Source organism: Artibeus jamaicensis, unplaced genomic scaffold (assembly GCF_021234435.1).
Source record: "Artibeus jamaicensis isolate MK-2021 breed Jamaican fruit bat unplaced genomic scaffold, CSHL_Jam_final contig_233, whole genome shotgun sequence".
Classification (NCBI taxonomy): Eukaryota; Metazoa; Chordata; class Mammalia; order Chiroptera; family Phyllostomidae; genus Artibeus; species Artibeus jamaicensis.
Window position 1 is genome coordinate 10145541 of NW_026521486.1, and position 25825 is coordinate 10171365.

General features: G+C 50.7%; 1 protein-coding gene across 6 annotated transcripts in view; it reads left to right on the forward strand.

The window, feature by feature from the left end:
- Nucleotides 1–25825, forward strand: part of LARGE1 (LARGE xylosyl- and glucuronyltransferase 1) — a 439612-nt gene that overhangs the window by 111058 nt on the left and 302729 nt on the right. For all 6 annotated transcript variants that reach the window (XM_037160113.2, XM_053661541.1, XM_053661539.1 and 3 more), the window contains exon 2: nucleotides 3333–3520. In XM_037160113.2, the coding sequence (XP_037016008.2) occupies nucleotides 3415–3520 (106 nt within the window). In that variant the 5' untranslated portion in view covers nucleotides 3333–3414. The remainder of the gene's footprint in view (nucleotides 1–3332; nucleotides 3521–25825) is intronic.

Here is a 25825-nt window from a genome sequence, read left to right on the forward strand (position 1 = left end):
GAAAGAGAGAAACGTTGACGTGAGAGAAACATCCTGGCTGCTTCCCACATGTGTCCGAACTGGGGATGGGCACCCGGACCAGGGATCACACGTGTCTGGACTGGGGGTCGCACAGGCCCACACCTGGACGGGGATCAAACCCACGACCTAGGCATGCGCTCCAAGTGGGAAATGAACCTTCAACCTTTCTGTTACTGGACAAAACTGCAGCCAACTGAGCCACACTGGCCAGGGCTAAAGAGTTTCTTAAAGTGTTATTTAAATATTAATGCCCCTTGCCCTGGCCAGTGTGGCTCAGTGGATTGAGTGCCAACCTGCAAACTAAAGGGTCGCTGGTTCAATTCCTAGTCAGGGCACATGCCTGGGTTTTGGGCCAGGTCCCCAGTAGGGGGCACACAAGAGGTAACCACACATTGGTATTTCTCTCTCTCTCCCTCCCTTCCCCTCTGTATAAAGATATAAAATCTTTTCATGGTTTATTTAATTATTTATTAGAGATTTTATTTATTTATTTTTAGAAGAGGAGAAGGGAAGGAGAAAGAGAGGGAGAGAAACATCAATGTGTGGTTGCACTCCATTCTGGGGACCTGGCCTGCAACCCAGGCATGTGCCCTGACTGGGAATCAAACAGGCAATGCTTTGGTTGGCAGGCCCGCACTCAATCCACTGAACTACACCAGCCAGGGCAAGATATAAAATTTGAAAAAAATATATATTAATGCCACTGGAGTTCAGTTTCATATATCTATCTATGTTCCTATTTTCCCTTAAAGTATAAATTCATCTGTAGCTTTCTGATTATATTGCTGTGTATTATACTTCTTTCCCCCTTTGGTATGGGAGCAAACATTGGTGATATATTGGACCCTGGGAAAGATAATACTCATAAGATTCAATATGAAGGATTGAAGTTAGATCAGAAGAAAAAGGTCCCCTGAAGGTTGTTCGAGTCAGTCCCCTAGGGAGAGCAGAGCCCGAGGTGTCCCTGCCATAGGTGCCTGGGACCTCTGGCCAGTTAATTCATCCTTTCAGGCCTCAGTTTTCTTGTCCATAAAATGGGGATGAAAAATAGGTTATTCTGAAAATTAACCAAGTGAAAAAACATAGAAAAGTGCTTGATACAGGATAAGTGCTGCTTACTGCTAGTTGTCTTTATTATCACAAGTGAACTGTTTAAAAAAATAACTCCCAAAGGAGAGCGGAGAGTAGGTGGGTCGTTTGGGTTTATATCAGCCGCTCAGCAGGTCAGTCAGTGCCTATTTGTTGGGATCTGTTTTCTCCCAAACCCTATGGTGGGGGAAGGGGAGAGAGAAAACCCTAAGTAAGGCCGCTCTCGGGTTCCCAGGGGGGAGGGTCTCACCCTGTCAATTGCTTGATGGGTCTCTGCTAGTCACTCCGGGGACTTCCCATTTAAGCCTGACCACCCTCCCAGGCCGAGAATGTTGCGTAAATGAATAAAATAAAGCTTATCCAGAGACGGGGGGCTTGCCAAGGCCATAGCTAGTCAAGTGTGGAACCAGATTCGAACCCAGGTCTGCCCGTATGCACAGCCTTCTCCCCCAGCATGTCCTCTTCCTAAGAGACCACCCTGGTTTCCTTGGTTCTCGTTCCTCGTGGCTGTGGTTTCTCTTCCCCCAGGGCGGACTTTTCTAAGTTAACATTCTTTGTTTAAATAGATTTTGCTTTCTTTGGCTTTACTTTCCGGTGCACACCCTCCAGACCTCTGGTCTCTCATGTGTTGCAGAAGAGGGCCACTGAGACGTGTCGGAGCTGACGGCTCTGATGAGCTCCATTAGGTGGTTATTGCCGGCGACTTGCTGAACACAAACTCCTGAAGCTTCGGAGGGTCTCCTCGGGTTAGATTCTGATTCCATGTGTTTGTTCAGCAGACGATTATCAGGCACCTGCCGGTGACAGGCCACCTGCTAAACCTTAGGGAGTGCCAGGTGCATCCGCAGGTCGCCTGTCTCCTGGAAACAGCAAGGCTGGCGGGGAGGGGAGGCGGTTCAGCCCAACTGTCGTGATATCATCGTGTCACAGAATCCCATGCTTGTGATCTTGTAAAAAATGATTTTGTAATAAAAAGGGGCATTATTTGTGCCAGACCCTGTGTGTTAGGAGAAGATAGAGATGGGATTTCAAGGTGTGTTTTTTTTTAATAAGGTGCTTTTTAAAAAAGGTTTTATTTATTCATTTTTAAGAGAGTGGAAGGGAGGGAGAAAGAGAGGTAGAGAAACATCAATGTGTGCAGTTGCCTCTTACGCACCCCCTACTGGGGACCTGGCCCGCAACCCAGGCATGTGCCCTGACCAGGAACTGAACCAGCAACCTTTTGCTTCACGCCTGCGCTCAATCCACTGAGCTACACCATCTGGGGTGGTCTGTTGGTTTTTAATTCATTTCTAAGTCACAGGAGTTTCTGGTTATATACTCAGGTGAAAGACTGGGCCCTTTGCCTCCATCTGTGTTACCTTCTCCCCCATCTTTTTATCACATTTCAGCCAGTCTTCCGAGGTCTAAGGATTGTCCCTCTGCAGACCGGTTACAGGTCACCTCTGTGCTCCTCCCCACTCTCGACACATTTCAGTTGTTTTCCTCACCTGTCTGGACATCTTCCTCCACGTTAGAGAAGAGCACCATAGAGGCGGTCCCTGCCGAGTGTGTGTAGGCTTTCCACCGTGATGTGGCACAGTCTCCTGCAGGTGCCGCGGTGGCCTCTCCGATCGCCTCTCCTCTGACTGTGTCACCTGTGGGCCCCGTGTGCCTCCCACAGTTCCTGCCAGGGTCACGGGCACTGTTCTGCCATCCCGATTGCACATGGACCGGTCAGCAACTTTACCGTCCTTCCACAGAGGTTTCTGCAAATCTCAGTCGCCACGTTCCAGGTGTTCCCATGGATGGTTTCTGTTGGTCTCTCTTGTCAGGCTGTGCTTTTTGAAGCCAGCCCTTATTCTACTTTTTCAAAGCACAGCGCCTGGTGAGTGCTTGGTGTACGCCAGGTGCTAACTAAATGCTCCTTTAATGAGTGTGTTTGCTCAGGCTTCACAAGTAACCTGTAGTATCAAGTGCACATGTGTGGGGTCGTGTGTGCACAGGAGAGGGAGAAAGAGAGATTCCTTGCAGTTTTTGTCATCTTTTATTTGTTTATTTTCTTAACTGCCTCAGTTTTGACAGATCGCAAGCCTGCAGCGTCGTCTCCCAGGATAAAAGGTTAGCAGGAAACCCTGCACGCGTCGGACTGCTCTCAGGGTCTGCAGGCCATTCGTCTCTGCAGCCTGCACCCCTGTGCCGTGCTAAGAACTCAGCCCTTCCCCTCTGCTCTTCCCTTGCAGAGACTATTATGAGGGAGGCCGAGGACTCCACACTCCGGGCAGAGACGCGGCGCTGGGCCTAGGGACTGCCCCCTCGGAGAGGATGCTGGCGATCTGCAGAGGGAGGCGGAAATTCCTGGCTGCCTCGCTGACTCTTCTCTGCATCCCAGCCGTCACCTGGCTCTACCTGTTTGCCGGGAGCTTTGAAGGTAAGAGGAAGCTTTTCCAAAGTGAGAGGGAAAGGGGGTAGAAGGGGACCGCCGGCTGTCCCAGTGTCCTAGGACGAGCCTCCAAGTCATCGAGTCCCAGCTTGTCATTGTGTGGAACGGAATGCTGGTGCTCGGTCACAGGGACAGACGTGCCCAGGGTTACCCAGGTAGCTGGGGGGAGTCAGTAGTGCGGGGAGAAAAAGATAAACACAGAAGCAAGGTAAGGTGGACGCCGTGGTGTGGTGGAGGTCACACAAATGTCAAACACCAGCTTCGTGAGTGGAAAAGGTTGGGCCCTTGAGGGATCGCTTGGCTCTTCATGGAGCCGGGTGTTTCATTCTTTCTCCTCCGGTCTCTTCCTTTATTTGTTCCCGTTGTCAACATTTTGTTACTGTTGCTCCTGCTGCTGGGGTCCGACACCCCTGCTGAAGCAGGGGCTGGACGAACGGCCATGAGGCACCTGGACCTTCACAGTGCGGTGGAGGGCCCGGCCGGGCGACCGTGCGCTGATGGCTGCACGCCGCTTCGCATGGCGTGAGGACGCCAGCCCAGGAGGCTGCGGAGATGGATGTGGGAGCTGTCGGGCCGAGCTGGGTGTGAGGCACCATCAGTCATTCTCACGGGCCCAGTACAGGAATGCGATGGAGAGCGGCCCTCCTCAAACAAATGAAAACCAAGGCTCACCCCCGCCGCTTTCCAGAAATCAGTGGACAGACAGGGCTCACGAACCATTTTTCCAGGCCGCGGTTCCAAGCGCTGCGCCGTGTGTTGCGTGTCGGAGGTGATTGTCTGCGCCCGGGGAGGGGGGGCCCGGCCCTGTGGTGGAGCGCGCTTTCTTCTTTACCCCACACTTGAGTTACAAGAGAAAAATGAAAGAAAATGTGGCTCAAGGAAGTCGCTCCTGTGTTTTTAACCATTTTCTTTGTGCATAATTTTATTGACAGCTCGAGGCTACCTTTTAATTAGGAGTTCCACTTCGCTTTCTGAGATGTGCCCCTGGTCAGCGAGACTGAATATAAACGAGGTGGAACTGTGCACCTGCAGAGCAGGGAGGGGCCGGTGACACGCCCCTGTCACTCTCCTGTCCCCTCTTCCCTGCAGGGGGTGGAACTTTCATCTAAGCAGCTGGATGGAATCAACTGTGCCGTGGCGGGATGGATGGTTAGTTTGGGGCATAGGCGTCAGCAGGAGAAGGGTGAGGCAGTGATGATCCTAGAAGAGCTGTAAGGACGCATTCTCCTAGGAATGACAGAGGAACCCTTACAGAACAAGGCTAAGAGCACCTGCTACTCTGAGTTTAATATATTAAAACAGCTTTCACTGCGTAGCTAGATTGATAGTAGTAGTAGTATGACAATAATAACAATAATAATTATGATGGCAGCAATATAAACTGGTAGTATTTTGAACATTTTCTACCTGCCAGGCTTCGTTGTAAGGACTTTACACATGTTAAGTCTCTCTCTACAGTAATCCAGTGTAGTAGGTACAGATGAAGAGATGAGGCAGAGAAGCATCGGTGATCTTCTCAGAGCCCCAAAGCCAGTCAAGGTGGGGCCCGGATGACTGGACTCGAGAGCTGGACTTTTAAAACACCAAAGTGTGTTGTAGGTTGGGGCTTCAATGAGGTAGCAGACTTCAGCAAAGGGGTTTGACTGGGTGTCACATGACATTTCTGGGTGCCTTGAGGGAAGCTGCAGAATGTTGATTTGCACTTATTGATAGAAACTCAGCCCTAAAAGATCAGAGCAAAAGACAGACTTGGGGGCCAACAAAACTTGTAAGTTTGAAGACAGGACAGGCTTCAGGTAGGGTTGGATCCAGGGGCTCAAATGATAGTCATGTAGCTCAGTCTCTCTCCATCCTTTTGCTCTACTTGTCTCTTCTGTGGTTTCTTCCAGGGTAGCTCTTACCCTGAAAACAGAAGAAGCTTTAGTTTACAATTTATCCTTCCACTCCCTGTAGAAAGAGGGGTTCCTGCTCCCCCCCAGTTCTCCAGGATTGCCTCTGGTTACCTGTCCAGACCCAAGTCACCGTGACTGGGGAGGCTGGTGAGGGTGGCCCTGAGCCCTGTGCCTGTTTCTGGTCATAGGGTAGAGAGGGGTTCCCTGAAACATGTGGAGTGACATTGGGGGAGGGGCGGCCCCCCAAAGGTAAGTGGTGCAGTTTCTCAGAGGAGACAGACTAGAAGTCGGTCTGCGTTCCAGAGAATTCATAACTGGCCGTGTTCAGTCATGTGTTGATGTCACCTTGAAGGGTCTTTTCCAGCTTCATGTTGTCTTGCCCACCCTGGCTGATGGAGTGACTGTGATCCTTGACTTTGAATGATTTTATTAGGCTGGAAGATAGATCATAGGAAACTTGGAGGATTGAGAAAATATTCTGAAGCAACATGCACAGACTGGGCGTAGGTACTATACCTGTAATCATGAAGCTTACCAGTAAATCCTGCCCTTGGGACAAAATCAGAAACTGCTTGAAATAGGGCCTGGGTGATGGGTACACGAACAGAAGTATTCTAGCTAGAATGATAAAGGTGACAGATTTCTTTTTACGGTACCAGTCCACTGCTGGGCCACTGCCTTTGTTTCTGGAGGCTATACTTTTAGAACAGTCCACATAATTCAGCGCACTTCGGAGAAGCTGGGTGAATGACAGGGCCCATTCAAAGCTTGTTACATTAGAAGCAGTGGAGAGAATTGAGGCTGTTCACTTGGGAGCAGTAGAGGCTCCAGGTGTACATATGATCAGCTTCAGCAAGTCGTCAAAGGGCTGTCACCTGCCAGGGAGATCAGGCGCACTCTGATGGCCCCTGAATCTATGTTGGGGCCATCATATCATAACGGGGTCCAGCCTGTCACAACGACAATCGTTCTGACCGGTGCTGGACTGAGCTGCCCTGGGAGGGAGTGAGATACGCACCAGGAGCCGTGGGCAAACACAAGGCAGTGTGGTGGGTGGGAGTTGAGCGTCGGGGACAATTGGACAGGATGCCCTGCTAACCTCCTGACCCCTGAGATCCTGAGACTCTGAGACTCTGGAAAAGGCTACCGTGGAGCTCCTGCCCATCGCTGCAGCCGTTGGCGCGCTTCCAAACGGTCCTGTGGGGACATGCTTCTCTCTGTAAACACGACTTGGCAATCTATTTATTGACACCCTTGAGTTTTCTGTTTCAAGGCAGGTGGAGCCATAAATAAGGGGCAGAGTTGCTCTCTGCTTTCATGGAAATGCTATTCATAGTTAATGTGGGTTTACTGATTTTTCAACCCTGTTTAATTTCAATGGATCCCCTGAGAGCAGAGCTGAGAACTCACCCTGAGATGCGGAAGCTCTGAGTGTAAGTTTGGAGTTCGATCACATGCTGCACAAGGTGCTGAGCGAGCACCAGGTGGGGTCAAGTGTCTCAGGTCCTACATCAGCCAGAGTAGCTGGGGGGCGTGGGGCACGGCCCCTCCTCTTTCAGAGCTTCGTCTCCTGCTGTGTGAAATGACATGGTAAACAGGAAGCACACCTCTTGAGGCGTTAACATTCCACAAGGTTATGACTCTAAGCATTTACTATGCATTAGAAAGGGCCTTCTCCGTGGGAAGAGGGAATGACTTGTGATTTGCTCCTGCATGTGGACCCAGGATCAGTGGGTAAAATGATGGGGGAGCAGGCATTTCCTCAATGTAAAAGGGAACAGCTGTTCCAGCCACTCGATTTTCTAGGTATCAGAGTCCACCACCTGGGAAAGGGAGGCGCTCCCCATTCCTGGAACTGTTTGTCAAAGGCTGGCCAAGTGACCACTTGGTTAGGGTCACCCATGGGGATGTTCGGTTGGCACCTAACACCCAAGTTCCTAAGTTCTGCCTCTTGCTTTGTTCTCAAGCCCATCTCTCTTCCTCTGGCATCTCAATGGACACTCCCAGCTTCTCGGTCCCCAGGAGCCATGCTCCGGGGTCCTCATTCTCTTTCTTCTTCATTCCCTCCATCGCGTGGTTGCCTCCCCTGGTTGCAGCGAGCCTTGGCCTCTGGTCCCACGTTCCTCTGTGCTGTGCACTGAGGCAGCAGCATCTCCGCCACCCTCCACAGAGCCGCCACAGCTACATGCTGAGTCACAGCACCGATCTGTGTCTTGCTGGCCCCCTGGCTTCACCTCCTGATGTCCTGCTCATGCTCTCTGTCCAGCCGTCCTGGACTTGCACATCCTGGTGCACCGCCCTCTGTGGCCTCAGGTCTCCTCCTGTGCTGCGCCTTCTCCCTGGGACATGGCCGCCCTCCTCCCCTTCTCCTCTGCCTGGCTTATTTGGCTGCTCCTATCTCATCTTTAACACGACTGATTGCTCTTCACCCTCAACTCTCTGGGTTTCCTCTGCTACGCGCCCCATAACTCTCCTGTACTTCCCCCTCCTCATAGCACACCCTTGGTTTTTCTCATCTCCCCTGTCTTCAGGACAGGTTACCAGCATCTGGAGGGGAGGGAGTGATTCTCTTGTGTTCTTCTTTCCATCTCTGGCTCCCACTATGGTTCCAGGAGATGAGCTGGTCCCCAGCAGTTTGCTGAATGACTAAATAAGGGAAGAAATACACTTTCTCCTGCCTTGGGGAGCCCACAGTTCCCCCCATTGCCTCCTGGATTGACTCCACACCCCTTTTCATAGCTCTCTGGTCTTGCACAGGCTTTTCCCCTTAGCTCATAATTTCTCTTTTCGCTTGGATGAGTGTCTCATTGAACTCCCTGAGGAAAATTCTACTTGGCCACCTCATTTTTTTCTGCTCAGTATACAGTTCTCGTCTCCACGACCCTTCCTCCCAGCCAACACCTTCAATGCCATGTTCAATGTCATTTCCCTCTGGTGTCTGATTCCATATGGAAATGCCCGTGGCAGCCCTCGCTGAGGGATATTTTGCTTGTTCAGTGTCTTTCTAGCCACATGCTCATGAATGAATGCCTTGAGACAAGACACTGTTAATTCACCTTCACCCTTCCAGTGCCTGAAAATCACTCTTCGTGGGTCCTTAGGAAATGCTGATTGGGAAGGACTCTGGGCGTTGACAGAAGCAGGAGGCACCGGCGGGCGAGGCTCATGCCTGTGTGCTGAGCATCTGTGCTTTTGAGACCTCGGGGGCCGGTGCCAGGAACCCCACCTCCCTCCTGGCTGTGACGTTAATTCTGGGGCTGGAGTGATTGTTCGAACGCACCTCCGTGGGAATTAGATCATGCCTCTTATTTTCCACCAGGACCCCCTTTTCTCACGGGCGTGTGATTTTTATTTGCGGGTGCGGTTCTTTCTTTTCTGCCCATCAGGGAGCTGGCGTTCAGCTGTTACTGAGTTATCAGCAGGAGGGAAAAGGAAAGGGTGCTCGTCAGTCATTCAGAAAATTGTTTACACATGCCGCCCTCCCGATAATTTACGAGCAGCTCCATGGGTCGGCTCTGTGCAGAAGCTCTCCTCTGGTCAGGGAGTGTGCGGGGGCTACTTCACAGCAAGTGTCTTCAGGAGGTGCAGTCCTGAGCATTTCAAACCAGTGTCATGCAGTGGCCCAGAGATTAATTTCCCAATGGATTTCGGCTCGCACCCACCTTTTGTCATTCCTGAAGCCTCAGCTCACTGTTCTGCCATTTTATCAACCCCAACTCCTCCTGAAATGAAGGGTTGGAGGGTCGCCACAATAAATTCCATCAGGAAGAAGTGGGGCCCTGACATGTGGGCGCTTTGAGGAGGTGCAGGGAGAACCAGGGAGCTGTAAGTTAATGTGTTTGCTTTGCTTTTTCATGATGAGGGATCGGGGGGCACGTGAACAGTGCAGGAGGGGTGATGGGGGGTGTCTCATCCAAGTAGAGCTTGTCCGAGTGCGCCCCTGTCCCTGAGCTCAGAGGCTGAGCCCGGAGGTTGGTGAGCGCCAGTGGGACCCGGTGCCCCTGGACACTAGACTGTGCGGCGGCTTCGACGGCAGCCAAGCCAGTTTGCCTTTTCGCTGGTGGTTCAAATGGATCACTTAATAAGAATGTTGTGGGGTATAAGAACACAGGACGCGGAATGCGAAAGGAAGTGGAAAGTGTGATATAAACGTTGCAAATATTTTTTAAAATCAGAGGTGTTTGTAGCTGTGCGTACCGAGCTGGAGAGAAGGCCACAGGGCTGCCTATGCCGTGGCCCTTATGTTGAGTCCAGAGGCCTCTCCTTAAGGTCTCGGGATCTTGGAGGGCAGCTGAAATCGATCCTAATTTAATGTGGTTGTGAGGTGGTTGCTCAGGTGACTCTACTTATTCTTAGCCTTTCTGCGTGAGATGATGGTGGTCCTGGGCTGGAGAAAATTACCCTGCTGCATCAGTGGGCCCCACTGCCAGAGGGACTCCTGGCCAGAGCCTTGGGTCAGGCAACAGGAAAGCTGGTATGAGTTTCCTGTGGCTGCTGTAACAAATTACTGCAAATTTAGTGGCTTAAAAAAGCCCCCCACAAATTACCCTACAGTTAAGGAGGTCAGAAATCTAAAATCTGCCTCACTGGGTTAGAGCCAAGGTGTTGGCCAGGCCGGTTCCTTCCGGTAAACCCCACTGGAGGCCCCTCATCCTGGCCTTTTCCAGCCTCCAGAGGCTGCCATGGTTCTTCCCTCCATGTCAGCCCTGCCTCCATGTCCACGGTTAGGGGAGGAGCACTGCCTCCATGTCCACGGTTAGGAAAGTGTCACCTGTGAGTGCCGGCTCCGGACCTCTGCTTCTGCCTTCATATCTCTTTCTCTGTGAGCCTTCTGCCACCCTCTCAAGTGACCCTTTGATCACATTGGGACCACCCGCATACTCCAGGATAACCCACCCACCTTAAAACCCTTAATTTAATCACATCCACAAAATCTCTTTTACCATGTAAAATAGCATACTCACAGGTTGTGGGGATTAAGACACAGACATAGTGGGGGGCTATTATTTGGTCCTCCATACCCCGTCCCCCCCAGTTCCATTTTCCCACAGCCCCTTCATGCTGTTCTCGTCCTTTAAAGTGGGGTGTACCATCTGCTTTCTTACGTGGACTTCTCTTGCTCTAGGAGTCTTGGGTTCTGTCATTTTAATTTGAGATGTAAATGCTCGGCAGGACCTGTGGCTCATGAAAAAAGCATTGTATTCAGATGTGTTGGTCTGTTCGAACCGTGTTAGACCATACCACTGCGTCTATAATAGGTGCTTAATCCATAACCAGTGATTTGAAGTTTCCAAAAAGAAAGACCAGAACTTCTGCTGTTCATGGTCCTGGTCTTCAAGTGAGTTCATTTCAGATGCCTGTATAAGAGAGGGGTTTCATCCAGAGAGACCTGCTGATGCTTGAGTGGGTTAGTTACTTTTCGGGAGAAGGTAGCCATCTGTGTGACTGCTTTGGCGTCCTCTTTGTTGTTACCCCCTAAAGTTGAGCCTCCCTGCAGTTCTGTCCCCGCCATAGGGACATGTGCGTACCAAAGAGAATGTTGTACCCTTGCACAAAAGATACGTGCAAGAATGCTCACATCAGCGTCATGAGTAATCACCCCAACTGGGAAACGACTCAGATGACCATCCGCAGTCACATAAACAAAAACGAGTGGCACATTTATCTAGTGAAGTACCACAGGGGCATGAAAATGAATATACTCACAGGTAGTGTTGAGACTAAGATTAAGACAATAGGCACAAGAGTACGTACTGCATGATTCCAATGATATAAGTATACCAACAGGTAACCGTGAATCCAGGGGTAAAGACCCGGGCAGGGCACAAGGAAGATTTTGGGGTGCTGTGTAATAATTTATTTTTTTAACCTATATGATGATAGTTATGCAGGTGTGCTCCTTTTGTGACAATTCTAAGTTTCTCACTTATTCACTTTTCTGTACATTTTTAACAATCTCTGCAAATCTTAATAGTTAAGTATCTGAACTTGAAGACATTTTTGTAGGTTTGGCCTTCTGTGCAGATAAGAGGAATTTCACCAGCCTTTGGGATTTTTTTGAATCTCTGCCACTGTTTAACTTTGAAATTCAAATGCTTTTTAAGCATGAAACTTTCCTTTTGGGATAGATGTTGAACATTTTCATTTAACCACACTGTCTTTTTTCCTTCCTGCTGTGCCTCACCATTTGGACCATGTCCCCCCTCCGAGGGTCTGATCACAGCCCTGATGGCAAGATCTGAAATTCGCTCACAGAGCCCTAATTCTGGAAGGGTGTTTCCGCCTGCTGGAAACAAGCCCAGTGGTGCAGGCGCACCTCAGAGACCCGGCGGGTTCTCTTGCAGACCACCCCAGAAAGCAAGTGTTACAATACAGGGAGTCACCATCCTTTTGCTGGTGAAGGGTCTTGCCTTCAGTTGGTTAAAGAAAAAATGTGACACCCGTGAAGCACAGTAAAAGGAAATATGCCCGTGGTTTTGCCGAACTCTAGCAGTGACGTAGCTCTAGTGACTGTTAAAACAATATTATTTCTGGACATGGACATCAAGACTCGTTAGATAAGTAATCCTATCGGCAGTAGTCAACAAGCATGCATCTTCGTAAATTCCATGTGCCTGGAAAGAAGAAAAACTTTTGGTATTGTACTGTAGATGATACAGAAACAAAAAGAATATACGGGGTGGGGCAGAGTAGGTTTACAGTTGTTCGTATGGAAAATAATACAAAAGTTAATAAATAACAATGCAAGCATCAACTCAGTTTTGAGTACTCACTACTGTGAACCTGCTTTTGCCCCACCCTGGAGACTACTTAGCATTAGCTTCTATTTATAGCTTCAGGAACAGAAGTGGCCGCACCACACGGGCATCTGTATTGGCTTTGGCTGCCCACTGTTGTGACCATTTTTGATTTTGTAGTAACAGTTAAGTAGTGGGAGGTAGCACATGAGAGTTCTGATTTCCAGCTTCCACATCTGTCCTCCTCGTCCCCTGCGTTGTCCCCTGTGTCGTCCCAGGCACTGTTGTTTGACGTGGAGCTGACTTGAAAGAACCTCTGGCCTTGGCTCGTGTGGCTTATCCAGTCTGTCTGGCTCCCCTGGGCTTCGGTTTTGGACCTTTAGTCTTACTCTCCGCCGTGGGCTGGGCTAGGGGTTTTACACACATTATCTCCCCTATTCCTGCAAACAACTTCACATCGGTCCTATGTGGCAGATAAGGAAATCTAGGCTCGGGGATGTTGAGGTCTTTCTCCAGGGTCACCCAGCCAGGGAGTAGGGGCGCCAGCATTCACACCCAGGCCCCGCCTGACCAGGCCTGTCTTACTGCTTGCTTCTGTAGAAAAAACTGGTAGATGACACTTCAAAGTCAACATTCTCAGGCTTTAGGTAAGGACAAGACAAATCCCGAGACAAGGGAAAAGAGGCCATCGTGGATGAGAAGGCAAACGGTGTCCTGTGGCTTGCAGGATTATTATGAGCCAATATAAGCAGAAAATTCGATTAGTCCTTTAAGGCAATTTGCATTTTGTTTCTGCCAGAGACTCATGCAATTAAGAGCAGGAATGGACTCTGGGATTCATCTAGGCAGCCTTAAGCCTAAGCAGATAAAACCTTTGAAAACGACACAAGGACTTTATCTAGGGCAGGGACTGATGCTGGGGTGAACATGTCCCTCAATGATAGGTGACGCTATTTAAATCTCAGAGTGACAATAGACCAGGGACTTAACATCCCTGCAGGTCAGTTTCTTCTCCCTGAAAAGGGAAATGTAACATGCAGCTCATATGCTTGCTATAAAGGCTGTAAAGGAGCTGTTACAGAGTAGCACTCACTCAACAAGTGTTAGTTCTCTTTTCGTAGTTCTGGGAAGGGTGGAAGGTCACCCACCTGGTCCAAATTAGGCCCTGGGAGGAAACAGAGGCGAGAAGACAGACTGAGCTGAGCTCAGAGCCCCAACCAGAGATGCAATGGGAACCACATCCAATCCTCCGTATCACCACTCAGTTCACAGCTTCTTTATCACCATCTGCAGTAAAGATAGAAGACGTGTGTCGCATGTGTTCAGTTCTGTCATCCTCCTCGCAGACATCAGCGGCACTCCCTTCAGGTGTGTGGGGGCAGGCGCAGGAGGGAGACTGAGACACACAGTGGCTGTGGTCACGGTGCACCTGCAGCTCACTCTGGGCCCAGCGGCCATGATTCAGTGATTTCACCTCAGTGACCTGTTGTGAGAACTTGAAAGAGGCCCGAAGAGGAAGGTGATGCAAAGTTGAATCATGTCTCTAACAGAAGATGTGTCTGATGGGGCCTTCGCTGAGTCAGCGCACGTGGACCTTATTCCCAAACCTCTGCTTAAATGCTGTGTGTCCTTAGCTTAGTGACTTAACCTCTCTGAGCCTGCATTATACCTCCAGAATTGGGGGTGCTGTTCCCTACTGGACGGGGTTTTGTGCAGAAAGAAAAGGAGGCCACTGTGCCCAGCATAGAGTTGGTTCACAGAGTCATTTTGTGTTCAGCTGCGTTTGATATGCTGCCTGAGCTCTCTGAAGGGTAAAGTTGCTCATGGACTCCATGGAAGACACCTGAGGATGCAGGGCTTCTCTTTCTAGGGTGGGACCTATAGATAGTGAGTATTTGGCACTTTTGCTCCAGCAGAGGGCGCTCTATGTCCCATCTCCTATAATCCCTACATTCTCCTGATGGAGCAGAGCCCGTGCTGGGTGCTCGCAGGGACACCAAGGGCTGGATGCCTCTCCATTGCACCCATAGGTGGCAGTTTTGGTTAGGTAGCATGGTGCTGCTGAACATTAGCTTTCTCATAAGCATTTAACCCTCCCACAACCCCATTAGGGAGGGAAGGTATTCCCTGCGCCTGTCCCCTCTTCTGGTGGAGCTCACTCCCTGGTGGACAGAGAAGATTAACACATGAATGCAAGGGTGGTGATAAATGCTACAATGAGGAGTAAGGCAGCCTGAGATGCATGTGCAAGGGGAGAGGCTTGGTGAGACATGGGGAGGAACAGTGCTCTTTCAATGGGGCGGCCTGGGCAGGCCTCTCTGAGCCAGGGGCCAGGAGGAGAGGCCCTTTGTGGAACAGCAAGGAGAAGTGGGTGCTGGAGAGATGAGCAGCCGAGGGGTGTGCTGGGTGAGGTCCAGTAGGTAGGCAGGGGTCTGCCCCACAGGCCCTGCATGGGTCTGGAACCCTTTACTCTGAGTTCATCGCTGCAGTCTGGACTTGGCTTTGGCTGCTATCCTAAGAGGAACCTGAGCCAGTATCTCCTCGTCCTGCACCCGAGGAAACCTAGATCTCTGGTTTAAGAATCACTGGGGGCAGTTGTTTAACCGGCAGGTTGCCAGGCCACCCTGGGGCACTTAGGAAAGAATGCTGTCCCAGGTCTGCTAACTGAGAGTCCGCAGGGGAGGCGGCAGGTGTCTGTGTTTGTAACAAGTGCCTCTGGTGAGTGGTGGTCTTCTGGCCAATGTGGGAAGTTTGATTGGCCCTAGGGAAGCCTCTCGGGGGCTGATCTCATGGGCCCTGGACTTGGATTCAGTAACGATCAGGCGGATGAGAGCTGCACTGAGCGAGGGCCTACTGTTTGTCTTACACAGCAGCCCAGCTTTGGACTTGATCTCCTTTGACATTTGAATGTTAGTCCTCACGCCGCTCCTGAGGGGGGTATAATTATCCTCAGCCAAAATAGCGTGTGTTTGTCATTCTGTGAATCTCTTCCCCGTGTTAATTGCACCTCACTTACATAACACCCCCCCCTCAGAGCTGTTGCGTAGACTAAAATAACGGGCTGCACTTGCTTAGAAAAGTGCTAGGTATGTTATTAGCATTCACTGTCTTCTATACCCTTCAGATGGTGAGACTGCACCTTTCTGTAGTCATCTTTGAACCCTTGCTTAAAAGAATTTTCTTGATTAGAGTGGACTACAATATTCTGTTCCTTTCAGGTGTGTGACATAGTGCTTCAACGTTTTTGTACCTTATGATGTGATCGCCACCATGCATGTGGTACCCATATGTCATCATGCAAAGCCACAACATGGTCTTGATTATATTCCCTGTGCTGTATGTTACACCCCCCGGCTTACTTAGTTTTTAATGGGAAGTCTGTACCTTTTATGCTCCCTCAGCTTGTTCACCCATCCCCTCTGGCAACCATTAGTTTGTTGTCTGTATATGTGTTTCTACTTTGGTTTTGTTTGTTTGTTTAGATTTCACAGGTAAGTGAAATCATACACTATTTCTGCCTCTGACATTTCACTTAGCATAAGCTTCTCTAGGTCCATCCGTCTATCTGTCCTGTTGCAAATGGCAAGATTTCATTCCTTTTTATGGCTGAATACCATCCCGGGGTGTGTGTGTGTGTGTGTGTGTGTGTGTGTGCGCGCGCGCAGACACACAGGTACTGCACCTTCTTTGTTCATCTATCGGTGGACACCTAGGCTGTTTCCACATTTTGGCTATTGTAAACGATGCCACAACAAACATAGAGTTAGTGTTTTCATAATCTTCATTAGCAGCTGTTTATGGGCCTTTCACTCCTTGGCTGGTGTTAACTCCTTTGTGCCTCAGACCTGTCCTGTGCGGGACCTACTGACATTCCCATTATGCGGAAGGGGGAGCCGAAGCGCAGGAAAGTTCAGTGCTGTGCTCTAGGGTCAGAGCTCCTAAGTGTGGAGCTAAGATTTAACGCAGGCCGTCGTGTTCTCACAGTCTCTCCAAGGTTTCACCCGCCTCCTAAATCGCCTTGGTTCTAGATCTTTCTCTTTTCTTACTACGTAAGGTCCTGTGAACACAAGAAGCGTCTGAATCTGTGGAAAATTTCCATAAGAGTTTATTTGAGCCAAACTGATGACAGTTGCAGATCTGAGATGCTCCCGAGAATAACAACGTTGCAGTTTCTTTTATGCCTGTGAAATTAAGGCGGGAACTCAGGGAAAATTGCAGGAAGGTAGGGAAAGCAAAGTGGAGACTGGATTACTACAGGAGAGTTAAGATCCCGTGCCCCCCTCAGGGCGCTTGTGCCTTCCAGGGCGCTACTCCTGGCATCTCAACGGCTGTTCACTTGGCTTCATGAGAACAGTGGGTAGGGCTGCTTAAGAACCTTCCTATCAAGAGGTCATAGGTCTGGGGCGTGACCTGCCCACTGTGACCTGCCCAGGTAGGCACCGATGGTTTCTCACAGCACCCCATTTTGTCCACAGTCCCTTCACTCTCCCTGGAGATTGGGAACGTTGGTCATTTTTATGTATGCATAACCCGTCCCGTATACTTGGAAAATGCACTGTTCTCCAGACTCAGCTGTGTTCACCTTTTCAAACTAGGGCCTTTCCTTGCTTGCCTCCTGGGCTTGTCTGCCAGTTGCCTCTGCTCCATTGATCGGTGGGTCCAGCCTTCAGGGGCAGACAAGGGTCACCGTGTTCTGAGAAGCAGAGAGAACAGACCCCCCCCTCCCCATCCCTTCCCAGAAGACATACCTGTGATCTATGGTCCCCAGAATGCTGTGCTGGCTCACTCCAGTGAGATTTGGGGCGATCGGGGTTCTGAACATCTTAAATCAGCAGTCTGGAAATGAACACAGGCCCGAGCCTCCAAGCTCTGAGCCACGGGCACACGTGGGAGCCCATTCCGAGGCTGTGGTGAGTGAGACAAGTCTGCAGAGAGAAGCGCATCTCACCCACAGCTTAATTTCATGTTTTGGATAAACACTCCGAGGTGAGTGGCACGAAGGGGCGGATAAGGAAGGATCTCTCGGAGTGAGAGTGACAAAAATGTTATGTTTTGCTCTCACCAGTCTCTCAACAGAGTCCTGTACTGACGTCTCTCTGGTGAACAGAGGGGAGTCTCCTCTTGCCTTCGGGCCACCCTGTGGCCCCACATGACCTTCCGCATTGACAGGCAGTCATCAAAAAGAGACCCTGGAATTGCCTATTGCCTCTACTTGGTCCCTTCTTGTTCAGTGTCCGGGGGAAAGAAGCAGGGCTGCCTCAGGCTTTGAGACAATTCCTGGCATCCAGTCTCCCTGCAGGGCAATGAACTTGAACGCTGGCATGCACTGGCTTTGCACCTTGTCCTAAGGATTCACATTTCCTTCTCACAACAGGGAGGTCCTATCACCCTCCTCCTTTTATAGATCAAGTGCAGGATGTTAAGACCTTGTCCTGGGTCACAGCCAGTGAGTGCAGACCCCGCTTGTCTGGCTCAGAGCCCACGCACTGCTCTCGTTCCCTGCCTTCTTCCCTTTTGTTCCAGTCCATAGCAGGGGTGTTGTGGACGGAGATGAGTACGGTATTTTCCTGGATGTGGGGATGGCGTAGGCATACAGAAGTCATCAGGTGTTGCGGGTCCTATGGGGACACAGTTCACAAGGAACAGCGAGGCCTTCGTGGGCCAGAGGTCAGAGAAGGCCTCCTGGGGACGGTGCTCCTGGAGCTAAGAGTTGACAGGGCAGTGTGAGAGTTCTGGGGCCCCACAAGAGAGCCTTTTGTTCCTGGGGAAGACACAGAGGCGGGTGGGAAAGCCTGGGCGACAGGGAAGAGGGAAGGCTTCCCGTGTGTGCTGAGCGTTGCAGTTGCTTATCAGAGAGGAGCATCCGTCTGCTCAGTGAGGACAGCGAGCCGGCGTGGAAGCTGCACGGGCTCTGCTCTGGGTCGGACCCCCGTCTGTGCCACTCAGCAGCTGTGTGACCACAGGCAGGGGTCCGCCTCAGTCTTCTCATGTAGAAAAGGGAACAACTGTACCTCCCGTATAGATTTATTTCGAGGTCTAAGTGTGATTTATGCAGGCAGCTGACACGTATTGGGCTCTGAGCAAATTGCAGCTAGGTGTCTTCTGACTTTTAATTTTGGTGAGGTCATTTATCGATGCACTTCAGGTCTGTAATTGCAAATAAAATATAGTACCCAAAAAATCTCTTTTGGCACAGAGTTGTTGCCCAATAAATACAAAGCAAAGGCTTCATTTGCACGCGGTTGGACTGGACTTGCTGTGAGCAGGGTGTAACGGAAAAAGGCACAAAGTGAGAGCGAAGAGAGCTCTTTCTCCCTTCCAGCTGCGATTCCAGGCGCTCTGGCTGTGCTGCCGCAGCGCCGTGGACCCTCACACACGCTCCCCACGGGGTCTGCGCCTGCCCCGGGTTTAGTGAGGAAGTCATGGCCTGGGTGTGTGTGTGTGGGGTGGGGGTGTGCTGGGTGCTGGTGCTTCAGCCAGAGCCCTCTGCTGGGTGGCAGGATGGGTGCCAGCCCAGCACCGTTGGGTGTGGTTGCTGGCTCTGCCTTTCTGCACTGGGCTCAAGCAGACCTGAGCCTCCGGGAGAGTCTCCATTCCCCAGGGGTGTTTGCAGCAAAGCCCAGGTGATCTTTCAGTTGCTGGGTTTGTGTGGACATTTACGACATTTAGGTTCCTATCAGCCTGAAAGTACTTTGATGGTTCAGATGGGCTTTGGGGCATCTTTAAATGCCCTACTGTGGGTTGTACACAGTGGGGGTGATGCAGTAGCTGAGATGGTGGTCACTTTTATAGCAGCCACTTTTCAAATTTGTCTCCTTTAACTGGCCTAGGGAAGCATGTTATTGCATAACGTATCATTTTTTTTTTTAAGGCCAGGTGAGTAGACGCAGACAACAGTGCAGTGGTGACTGGAGGGAAGGGGGTGGGGGTGGAGTAAAGGGAGCCAGCTACCTGGTGATGGAAGATGATTTGACTTTGGATGGTGGACACACAATTCCATAGACATCATATATCATAGAAATGGACACTCGAGACCTATGTGATCTTACTAATCAATGCCATCCCAATAAATTTCATTTAAAAACAAACAGACTGTAATCTATTTTGGAGCTGGGCAGAGAGGCCCGGGCAGGCCCCACACCCCGGGAGTTCCTGCTTTCGTGCCCAGGGCACTGTCTGTTGCACACGGCACATGCATCAGCTAATCAGACACACGCCAGTGAAGATTCATCTTCCCGTATGACAGCGCCAGACGAGTCCCCTTCGCACCAGGAGGGTTTCTTCTACTCCATGAGGTGCTGCTAGTCCCTTCTGTGAAACGTGAGGGTGAGCAGGGTTCCGCACAGGACCCGCCCTTTTGGTCCTCCCCCGCCAGTTCCACATTTCCCAGCCCCCTAAGCCCAATGTCCGATGTCCGTCCGATGGTGCGGGGTCTGGCAGTCGGGAATCCCCAGCCAACTAGAGGTGGAAATTCACCCAGCATTTGGGCGAGTGAGGATTAGTAGGGAGTGGCGGGGGTTACCCTTTTGCTGCCTTTGTTTTTGAATGGCCTCTTCCTTGAGAAAGGTCCCGGTACTCTGTGCGGGGGACCTGTGTCACCTCGCACACCCCTCCGTGGGTGCTGAGGTCTCCTCTGCACAGCAGCCAACTGATTTTGGAGCCTTTCTTTCCTGCTCCCCTGCTTTCCTGTAGATGTTGAAGCAAAGATGTATTACCTACCCTGTGTGTTTGATATTGGACCAGAGTCTGAGAAAGGCACGGATAAGGTTAAGCCTTGGTCCCTGCCCTCAAGGAAAATTGTTCTCTTGTGGGTCTTAGGTGATAATGACCTTCCTCCATGTGGTCATTCCTGGGAATAATGGGTCCTTGGAGGAAACCAGGACATAGGTGACGGAGACTGTTTAATAGGTAAGGGCGGTTACCGGACGATAAGTGAGAATTTAAGTCTGAGGGTAGCAATCTCTTTTTGAGGCGACGACTCCCAATGGCAATCCAAAATAATTACCGTAATAGAAGTAGAACTTATAAAATAATTAATAGGAGTACGTACGCCTGTCTTTGGGAGTCCAGAAGGAGGGACATGGAACCCTCTGGGGATGTCAAGGAGAGCTGCACGGAGAAGGTGGCCCTTGGGCTGCGTCTGGGAGCAAGACGAGGAGTAGATCGTGGTGAGCGGAGTCGGGAGCCCACACCGCAGCTGTCATTGGTGGGATCACGGGGTGGCAGGGGGGGTTGGTCAGTCTGTCCACTGGGATCACCCCGTGACACCCGCTGTGGTCCTCGAGATCAGCCTGTTTAACTTCGCAGGTCAGATGTTCTCTGTGGGAAAAGCGAGTCTCAAACTGCGTGCTCTCAGGCACGACCTCAGCCAGCAGGTTCCTGTGTTAACTTTGGGGTCTGCAGAGATCCTGTCCTCACACAGCTGGTGTTTGCACATCCTTCTGCTTCTGCACTGCATTGGCGAGGCATTCTCATCCCACCGCCCTCCTCCCTCCACGCCCCCATCTTTGGCCCTCGGTGATTCTATATTAATAGCAGCGATTAAGCTGCCTCATCTTGTCAGGGAGGAGATATTAATCTTCATCAGGCCCAGGGAGGAGCTGCACACTTTTCTGCTCTTCCTGCCCCGCCCCCTGCTCCCCTCCCCCGACAGGAGCTCAGGGCTGCTCCAGTGCCTGTGGGAAGCTCTGTAATCTGTTTCTGCAGATGCATTTCAGGGGGTCACTTCCCGGCCCTCTCCTTTCACCTCTCTGTGTCTGAGCATCGCACTCTGTAATTGAAGGCCGCTGTCAGGAGATGGAGGGAAGGGGAGAGGGGGCTCCCTCCAATGGGAGCTCCCAGCTCCATTGTCCTTGCTGCCACTGCTGGGGAAGTGGGAGCAGGACGGTACCACAGCTGGAAGCTGCCAGCTTTTCCAGTTTATGAAACCCTATCCAGCCGCTGGAGAAGAACGCCCATACCCAGGTGCCTTTTTCATGCGCTGTCTCTGCGATTAGCAGTGAGCTGAGGATGCTGGATGCCAGGGGCAGGAGGCGGAGAGGCGGAGAGGCGGGGGATCGGTCGGAGAAGCAGGATGGAAAGCAGCCCTTTCTCAAAGCTCAGCACCCCAGGCTGTTCCATTGCGTGAGCCGGCTGCCCCCAGCAGCTCATCCCACGCACGTGGTGAGACTCAGTCACGAGCCAGGTGCTGTGCTGCCACGCTACGTGAGGCTCGTGGTCTCACTGAATCCTCACAAACAAACTTGCCAGGTGGGGATTGTTATTCTACCTTTCAGGTGAGGAAACGGAGGCCTTGGGCCGGTAAGGACGAACAGGGAAAGAACCAGATTCCGTCCTGGGCATCTCGAAGCCTCCGTCCTGCTTTGCCCACCGAGGATGGCTGTACAATTTCTCATCCACACTGGAAGGCTGTAAAGAATGGAGGAGGGTGCTGTGCATAATCAGGCCAGGGCAGCAGGCGTCAACGGGACGGGTCCCCAGGCACCAGGAAGCCTCTCCTCCCGCTAGAGGCAGAGGGATATGTCCCTGCCTCTTGGAAGCAGAGATGGCAAGGTGGACAGGGTCCCCTCTTTCTCGTCTCCCTCCCACCTCTCCTCCCCCCAGGAGTCAGCGGAGGCCCTCGGTCCTGCTGACTTGCCAGCACCAGGTGTGGGGAGAATCTCCAGGCGCCCCTGCCCCTGGGACTCAGCAGGTGGCCTGCACACCCAGACCAGCTCCCGGGAGCTCTTCGGTCCCGGTCCTCGGTGGCATTGGCCTCTTCTCAGCCTTTGAACGCACCTGGGTTGGGGAAGTGGTTCTTTTTCTGAGAATAGGCTGTATTTGCATTCCACGAACAATCTTCGCACTCAGGGATTCCCAGGACATTCAATTAGCAGAAAATGACAGCGCTAAGAACCAAACTCAATTACCTGAAATACAAGTATTTATTGTAAGGAATCAAACAGCCTCATCTCTGCCTTCCCTCCCCTGGACCTCACCCTCACACTGAATCATATTAACGGTGGTGTCCTTTGAGTTGGTAGCTTTTTTTTTTTTTCCTGCAGATGGTCTCAAAGGCACAGAGTACGTAATAATGTTGCATTATCGGCATAAGGCAAGTTTGTGCGTGGCTTTTCCCCATGTCGCTCGCTGGCTCTCCAGGCTGCGGAGTGTGAACATGAATCTGACAGAGGCTGTGCCCTCGCCCTTGGTGTGACCCCCACCTTCCTCCAACCCAGCCGCGCCACTCTGCTCCCTTGGCCTCCAACATGACAGATATTTTTATGCCTTTATTTTTGCCCACTCTCTGCTTTTTCCCTGAGAAAAATGTCACTGTCCAACCCAACCCCAGATCCCTTGTGCTCACAGCTGTCTCCAGCTCGTCACTCTTTGCTCTTGTTGTCTCTAGTTCAAGTGAGCAGCAGTGATGTCACTGCTTTGTAAAGTTGGTTTTTTTTAAAAGATTTTATTTATTTACTTTTAGAGGGGATGAAAAGGAGAAAGAGAGGGAGAGAAACATTGATTGGTTGCCTCTCACACGCCCCCGACTGGGGAGCTGGCCTGCAACCCAGGCACGTACCCTGACTGGGAATTGAACATCCAAGCTTTTGGTTTGCAGGCCGGTGCTCAGTCCACTGAGCCACACCAGCCAGGGCCACCTCGTAAAGGTGTTAAGGGGTTAAATAATATACGTAGAGCACAAAGGACTGAGCCAGCAGGCAGTAATTAATTTTAGCAATTACATTTGTTGTTGTTATTAAATGTTGGGAGGGGGATAAAGAGCCAGCACTCGGCGTGTGTCTCCCTGACCAAACGGCATCTCCTCTCAGGGCGGGGCTGTGTCGTCTTATTCAGGTCGTTTTCCCCAGGGCCGGAGACAAGGCGCATGGTCAGTTTTTGGTGAAATCAACAGAGTGAATGAGATAAAAGTCCGCATGGGGAAGAGAAGTTTGGAGCAAGATGTTTATTTTATTTTATTTATTTTTAGAGGGGAAGGGAGGGAGAAAGAGAGAGAAGGAAATATCAGTGTGTGTTTGCCTCTTGTGTGCCCCCATTTTGGGTACCTGACCTGCAACCCAGGCATGTGCCCTCACTTCATAGGCTGGCACTCAGTCCACCGAGTCATACCAGCCAGGGCTTGAGAAAGATGTTTTATTCCCCTAATACCTGGGAGCCAGTTGTAGGTGTAGCTGCAGGGTCTGAGATTAATCGGAAAGTGTTATAGAATGAATGAGAAGCAGATGACACGCAGGGGCCAGTCTGTCCAAAGCACCAGAGTGATCTCGGCCGCCGCAGAACTGATCTGCATGTTTACGCTGCCATGCCTTCCGTGAAGATGGGAAGAGGATCCCTTCAGACCTACAGGACACGGATCCCTTCAGACCTACAGGACACGGGGCCTTGGGTGCATCTGGGAGGTGTGGGCTCTCCAGTGTCCCAGGGCAGCCGGCAGCATCCGTGTACATCAAGGCAAAGAAACCCGAATCCAGTCTGCCAGGCCTGGAGCTCATTGTGTGGCTTTGGGAAAATTACCCTCCCCCTTCTCCAGCCTGTAAATTAAGCCGGTGGTGGAGGGAGAGTTGAACAAATTTGATGTGGGTTGCCATCATCTCAAAAGGTTAAAAATGAAAATCAGCTGAAAATGGATCACAGATCTCAACTAAACATAAGAGCTGAAACTGTAAGACTCAGATGGAAACATGGGAATACGTTCTTGTGACTCTGGATTAGGCAACCACTTCTTAGATACGATGCCAAAAGCACAGGCAAAAACTGAGAATAAAAAGTTGGACTTCATCAGAATTTACGTCTTTCGTGTGTCGCAGGGTTATACCCGCAAGCAAGTAAAGAGACAGTCCAAAACCAAGGAGAAAATATTTATAATCATATATCTGATAAGGGACTTGTATCCAGAGCAGATAAAGAATTCTTACAGCTCAATAATGGCAAGACAAATAACCCAATTAAAAAATGAGCAAAGGACTTGAATAGACACTTCTCCCAAGAAGATGTACAAATGGCCAATAAGCCCATGAAAAGATGTTTAGCATCATTAGTCATTGGGGAATGCAAATGAAAGCCCCAGTGGGGTACCATTTCACACCCAATAGGACGGCGATGATCAGGAAGATAGAAAACGCGCGTGGAGGAGGGTGTGCAGAATCAGAGGCCTTGTGTGTGCACTGCTGGGGGGAGTGTAAAACGGCACAGCTACTTTAGAGGGCTGTTTGGTAGCTCCTCACAAACCTAAGCATGGAATTAGCGTATATCCCAGCAATCCTAGTCCGTGGTACCATGTCCAAAAGAATGGAAAACAGGTACCCAAGCAAAAGCGTGTACACAAATGTTCACAGCAGCTCGTTCATCATAATCAAAAAGTGGAAACTGCACGGGTGTCTATGAACTGATGAACCCAATGGGGTGTAGTCACACAGTGGAGTATTATTCAGACATAAAAGGGGGTGGAAGGATTGATATGCGCTACAACGTGATTGAATCTTGAAGACATGAAGGGAAAGAATCCAAACACAAAGGCCTCGTATCATGTGCAGTTCCATTCATATGAAATGTCAAACTAGGCCACCAGTCCATGGAGACAGTGAGCAGACAAGTGGTCTCCAAGGCTTGGGGACAGGGAACGGGGTGACCGAGTGGATCAGGGTTTCTTTGTGGGGTTATGAAATTGTTCTGGGATTAGTGGTGATGCTTGCACAACTCTAAGAACGAGCCAGAAAACATTGATTTGTATAATTTAAAAGGGTTACTTTTAAAAATGTATTTTTACTTGATTTTAGAGATAGAGGAGGGGAGAGAGAGAGAGAGAGAAGGAAACACGGATCAGTTGCCTCCATTACACACCCTGACTGGGAATCAAACCCATGATCTTTCAGCTTACAGGACCCTTCTCCAACCAACTGACCCACACCACTCAGGGCTAAAAGGGTACATTTTATGGTATATGAATTATCTCTCAATAAAGGTTTTATTTCTTTGGTTTTTTAAAATGTTGCAGCTCAAGGTAAAGCAGGATCAGGACCCTCAGGTCTCCTCCTGGTTTTTTTTTTCTGTTGGCCTCGCCCACACACTGTTCCCTGAGACCACCTCATGGTTTTGGGGGACACTGTTTGGAGGACCTACGTGATCCTTCTGACCTGGCTGTCATCTCTTTCTAGGGTGCTAATGTGAAGGTCCATGTGGCAGGGAGAGGAAACTCTCAGAGTTTGCTTTCTCCATCCGCCCCTGACTCGGGCTGTGAAGGGGTGTGGCCACCAGCCTCCCAGTCTAAACCAAAGCAGGGGTCATTGTGTTGACCCGCACTTCCGCTCATGGAGCCATTGTGAGGGTGGAGGTGAGGGTTATCAGGAAAGGAAAATATGAGCCCCACATGAACTCTCTCTCTTGGAAATGTGCAGGGTGAAGGGGCTTCCCTGCCAGTTCTTGGGACAAAAAGAACCAAAAAACACAGTGAAAGTGTCTCGTGGATGCCCACAGGGGTCTTTCAGAGCCGTACTACAGTTTCAGCACCTTCCTTAAAACCCCTCGGCAGCCTCTTGGCACTAACAGGACAAAGTCAATGTCAAGGCCTCAGGTGACCTGGCCCCATTGCCATGCCCTGAGCCGCTTCGCCAGTCTGCTCACCTGTCCCAGGGTCTCCCATCTCTCCATCCCCTTGTCCACACGAGTGC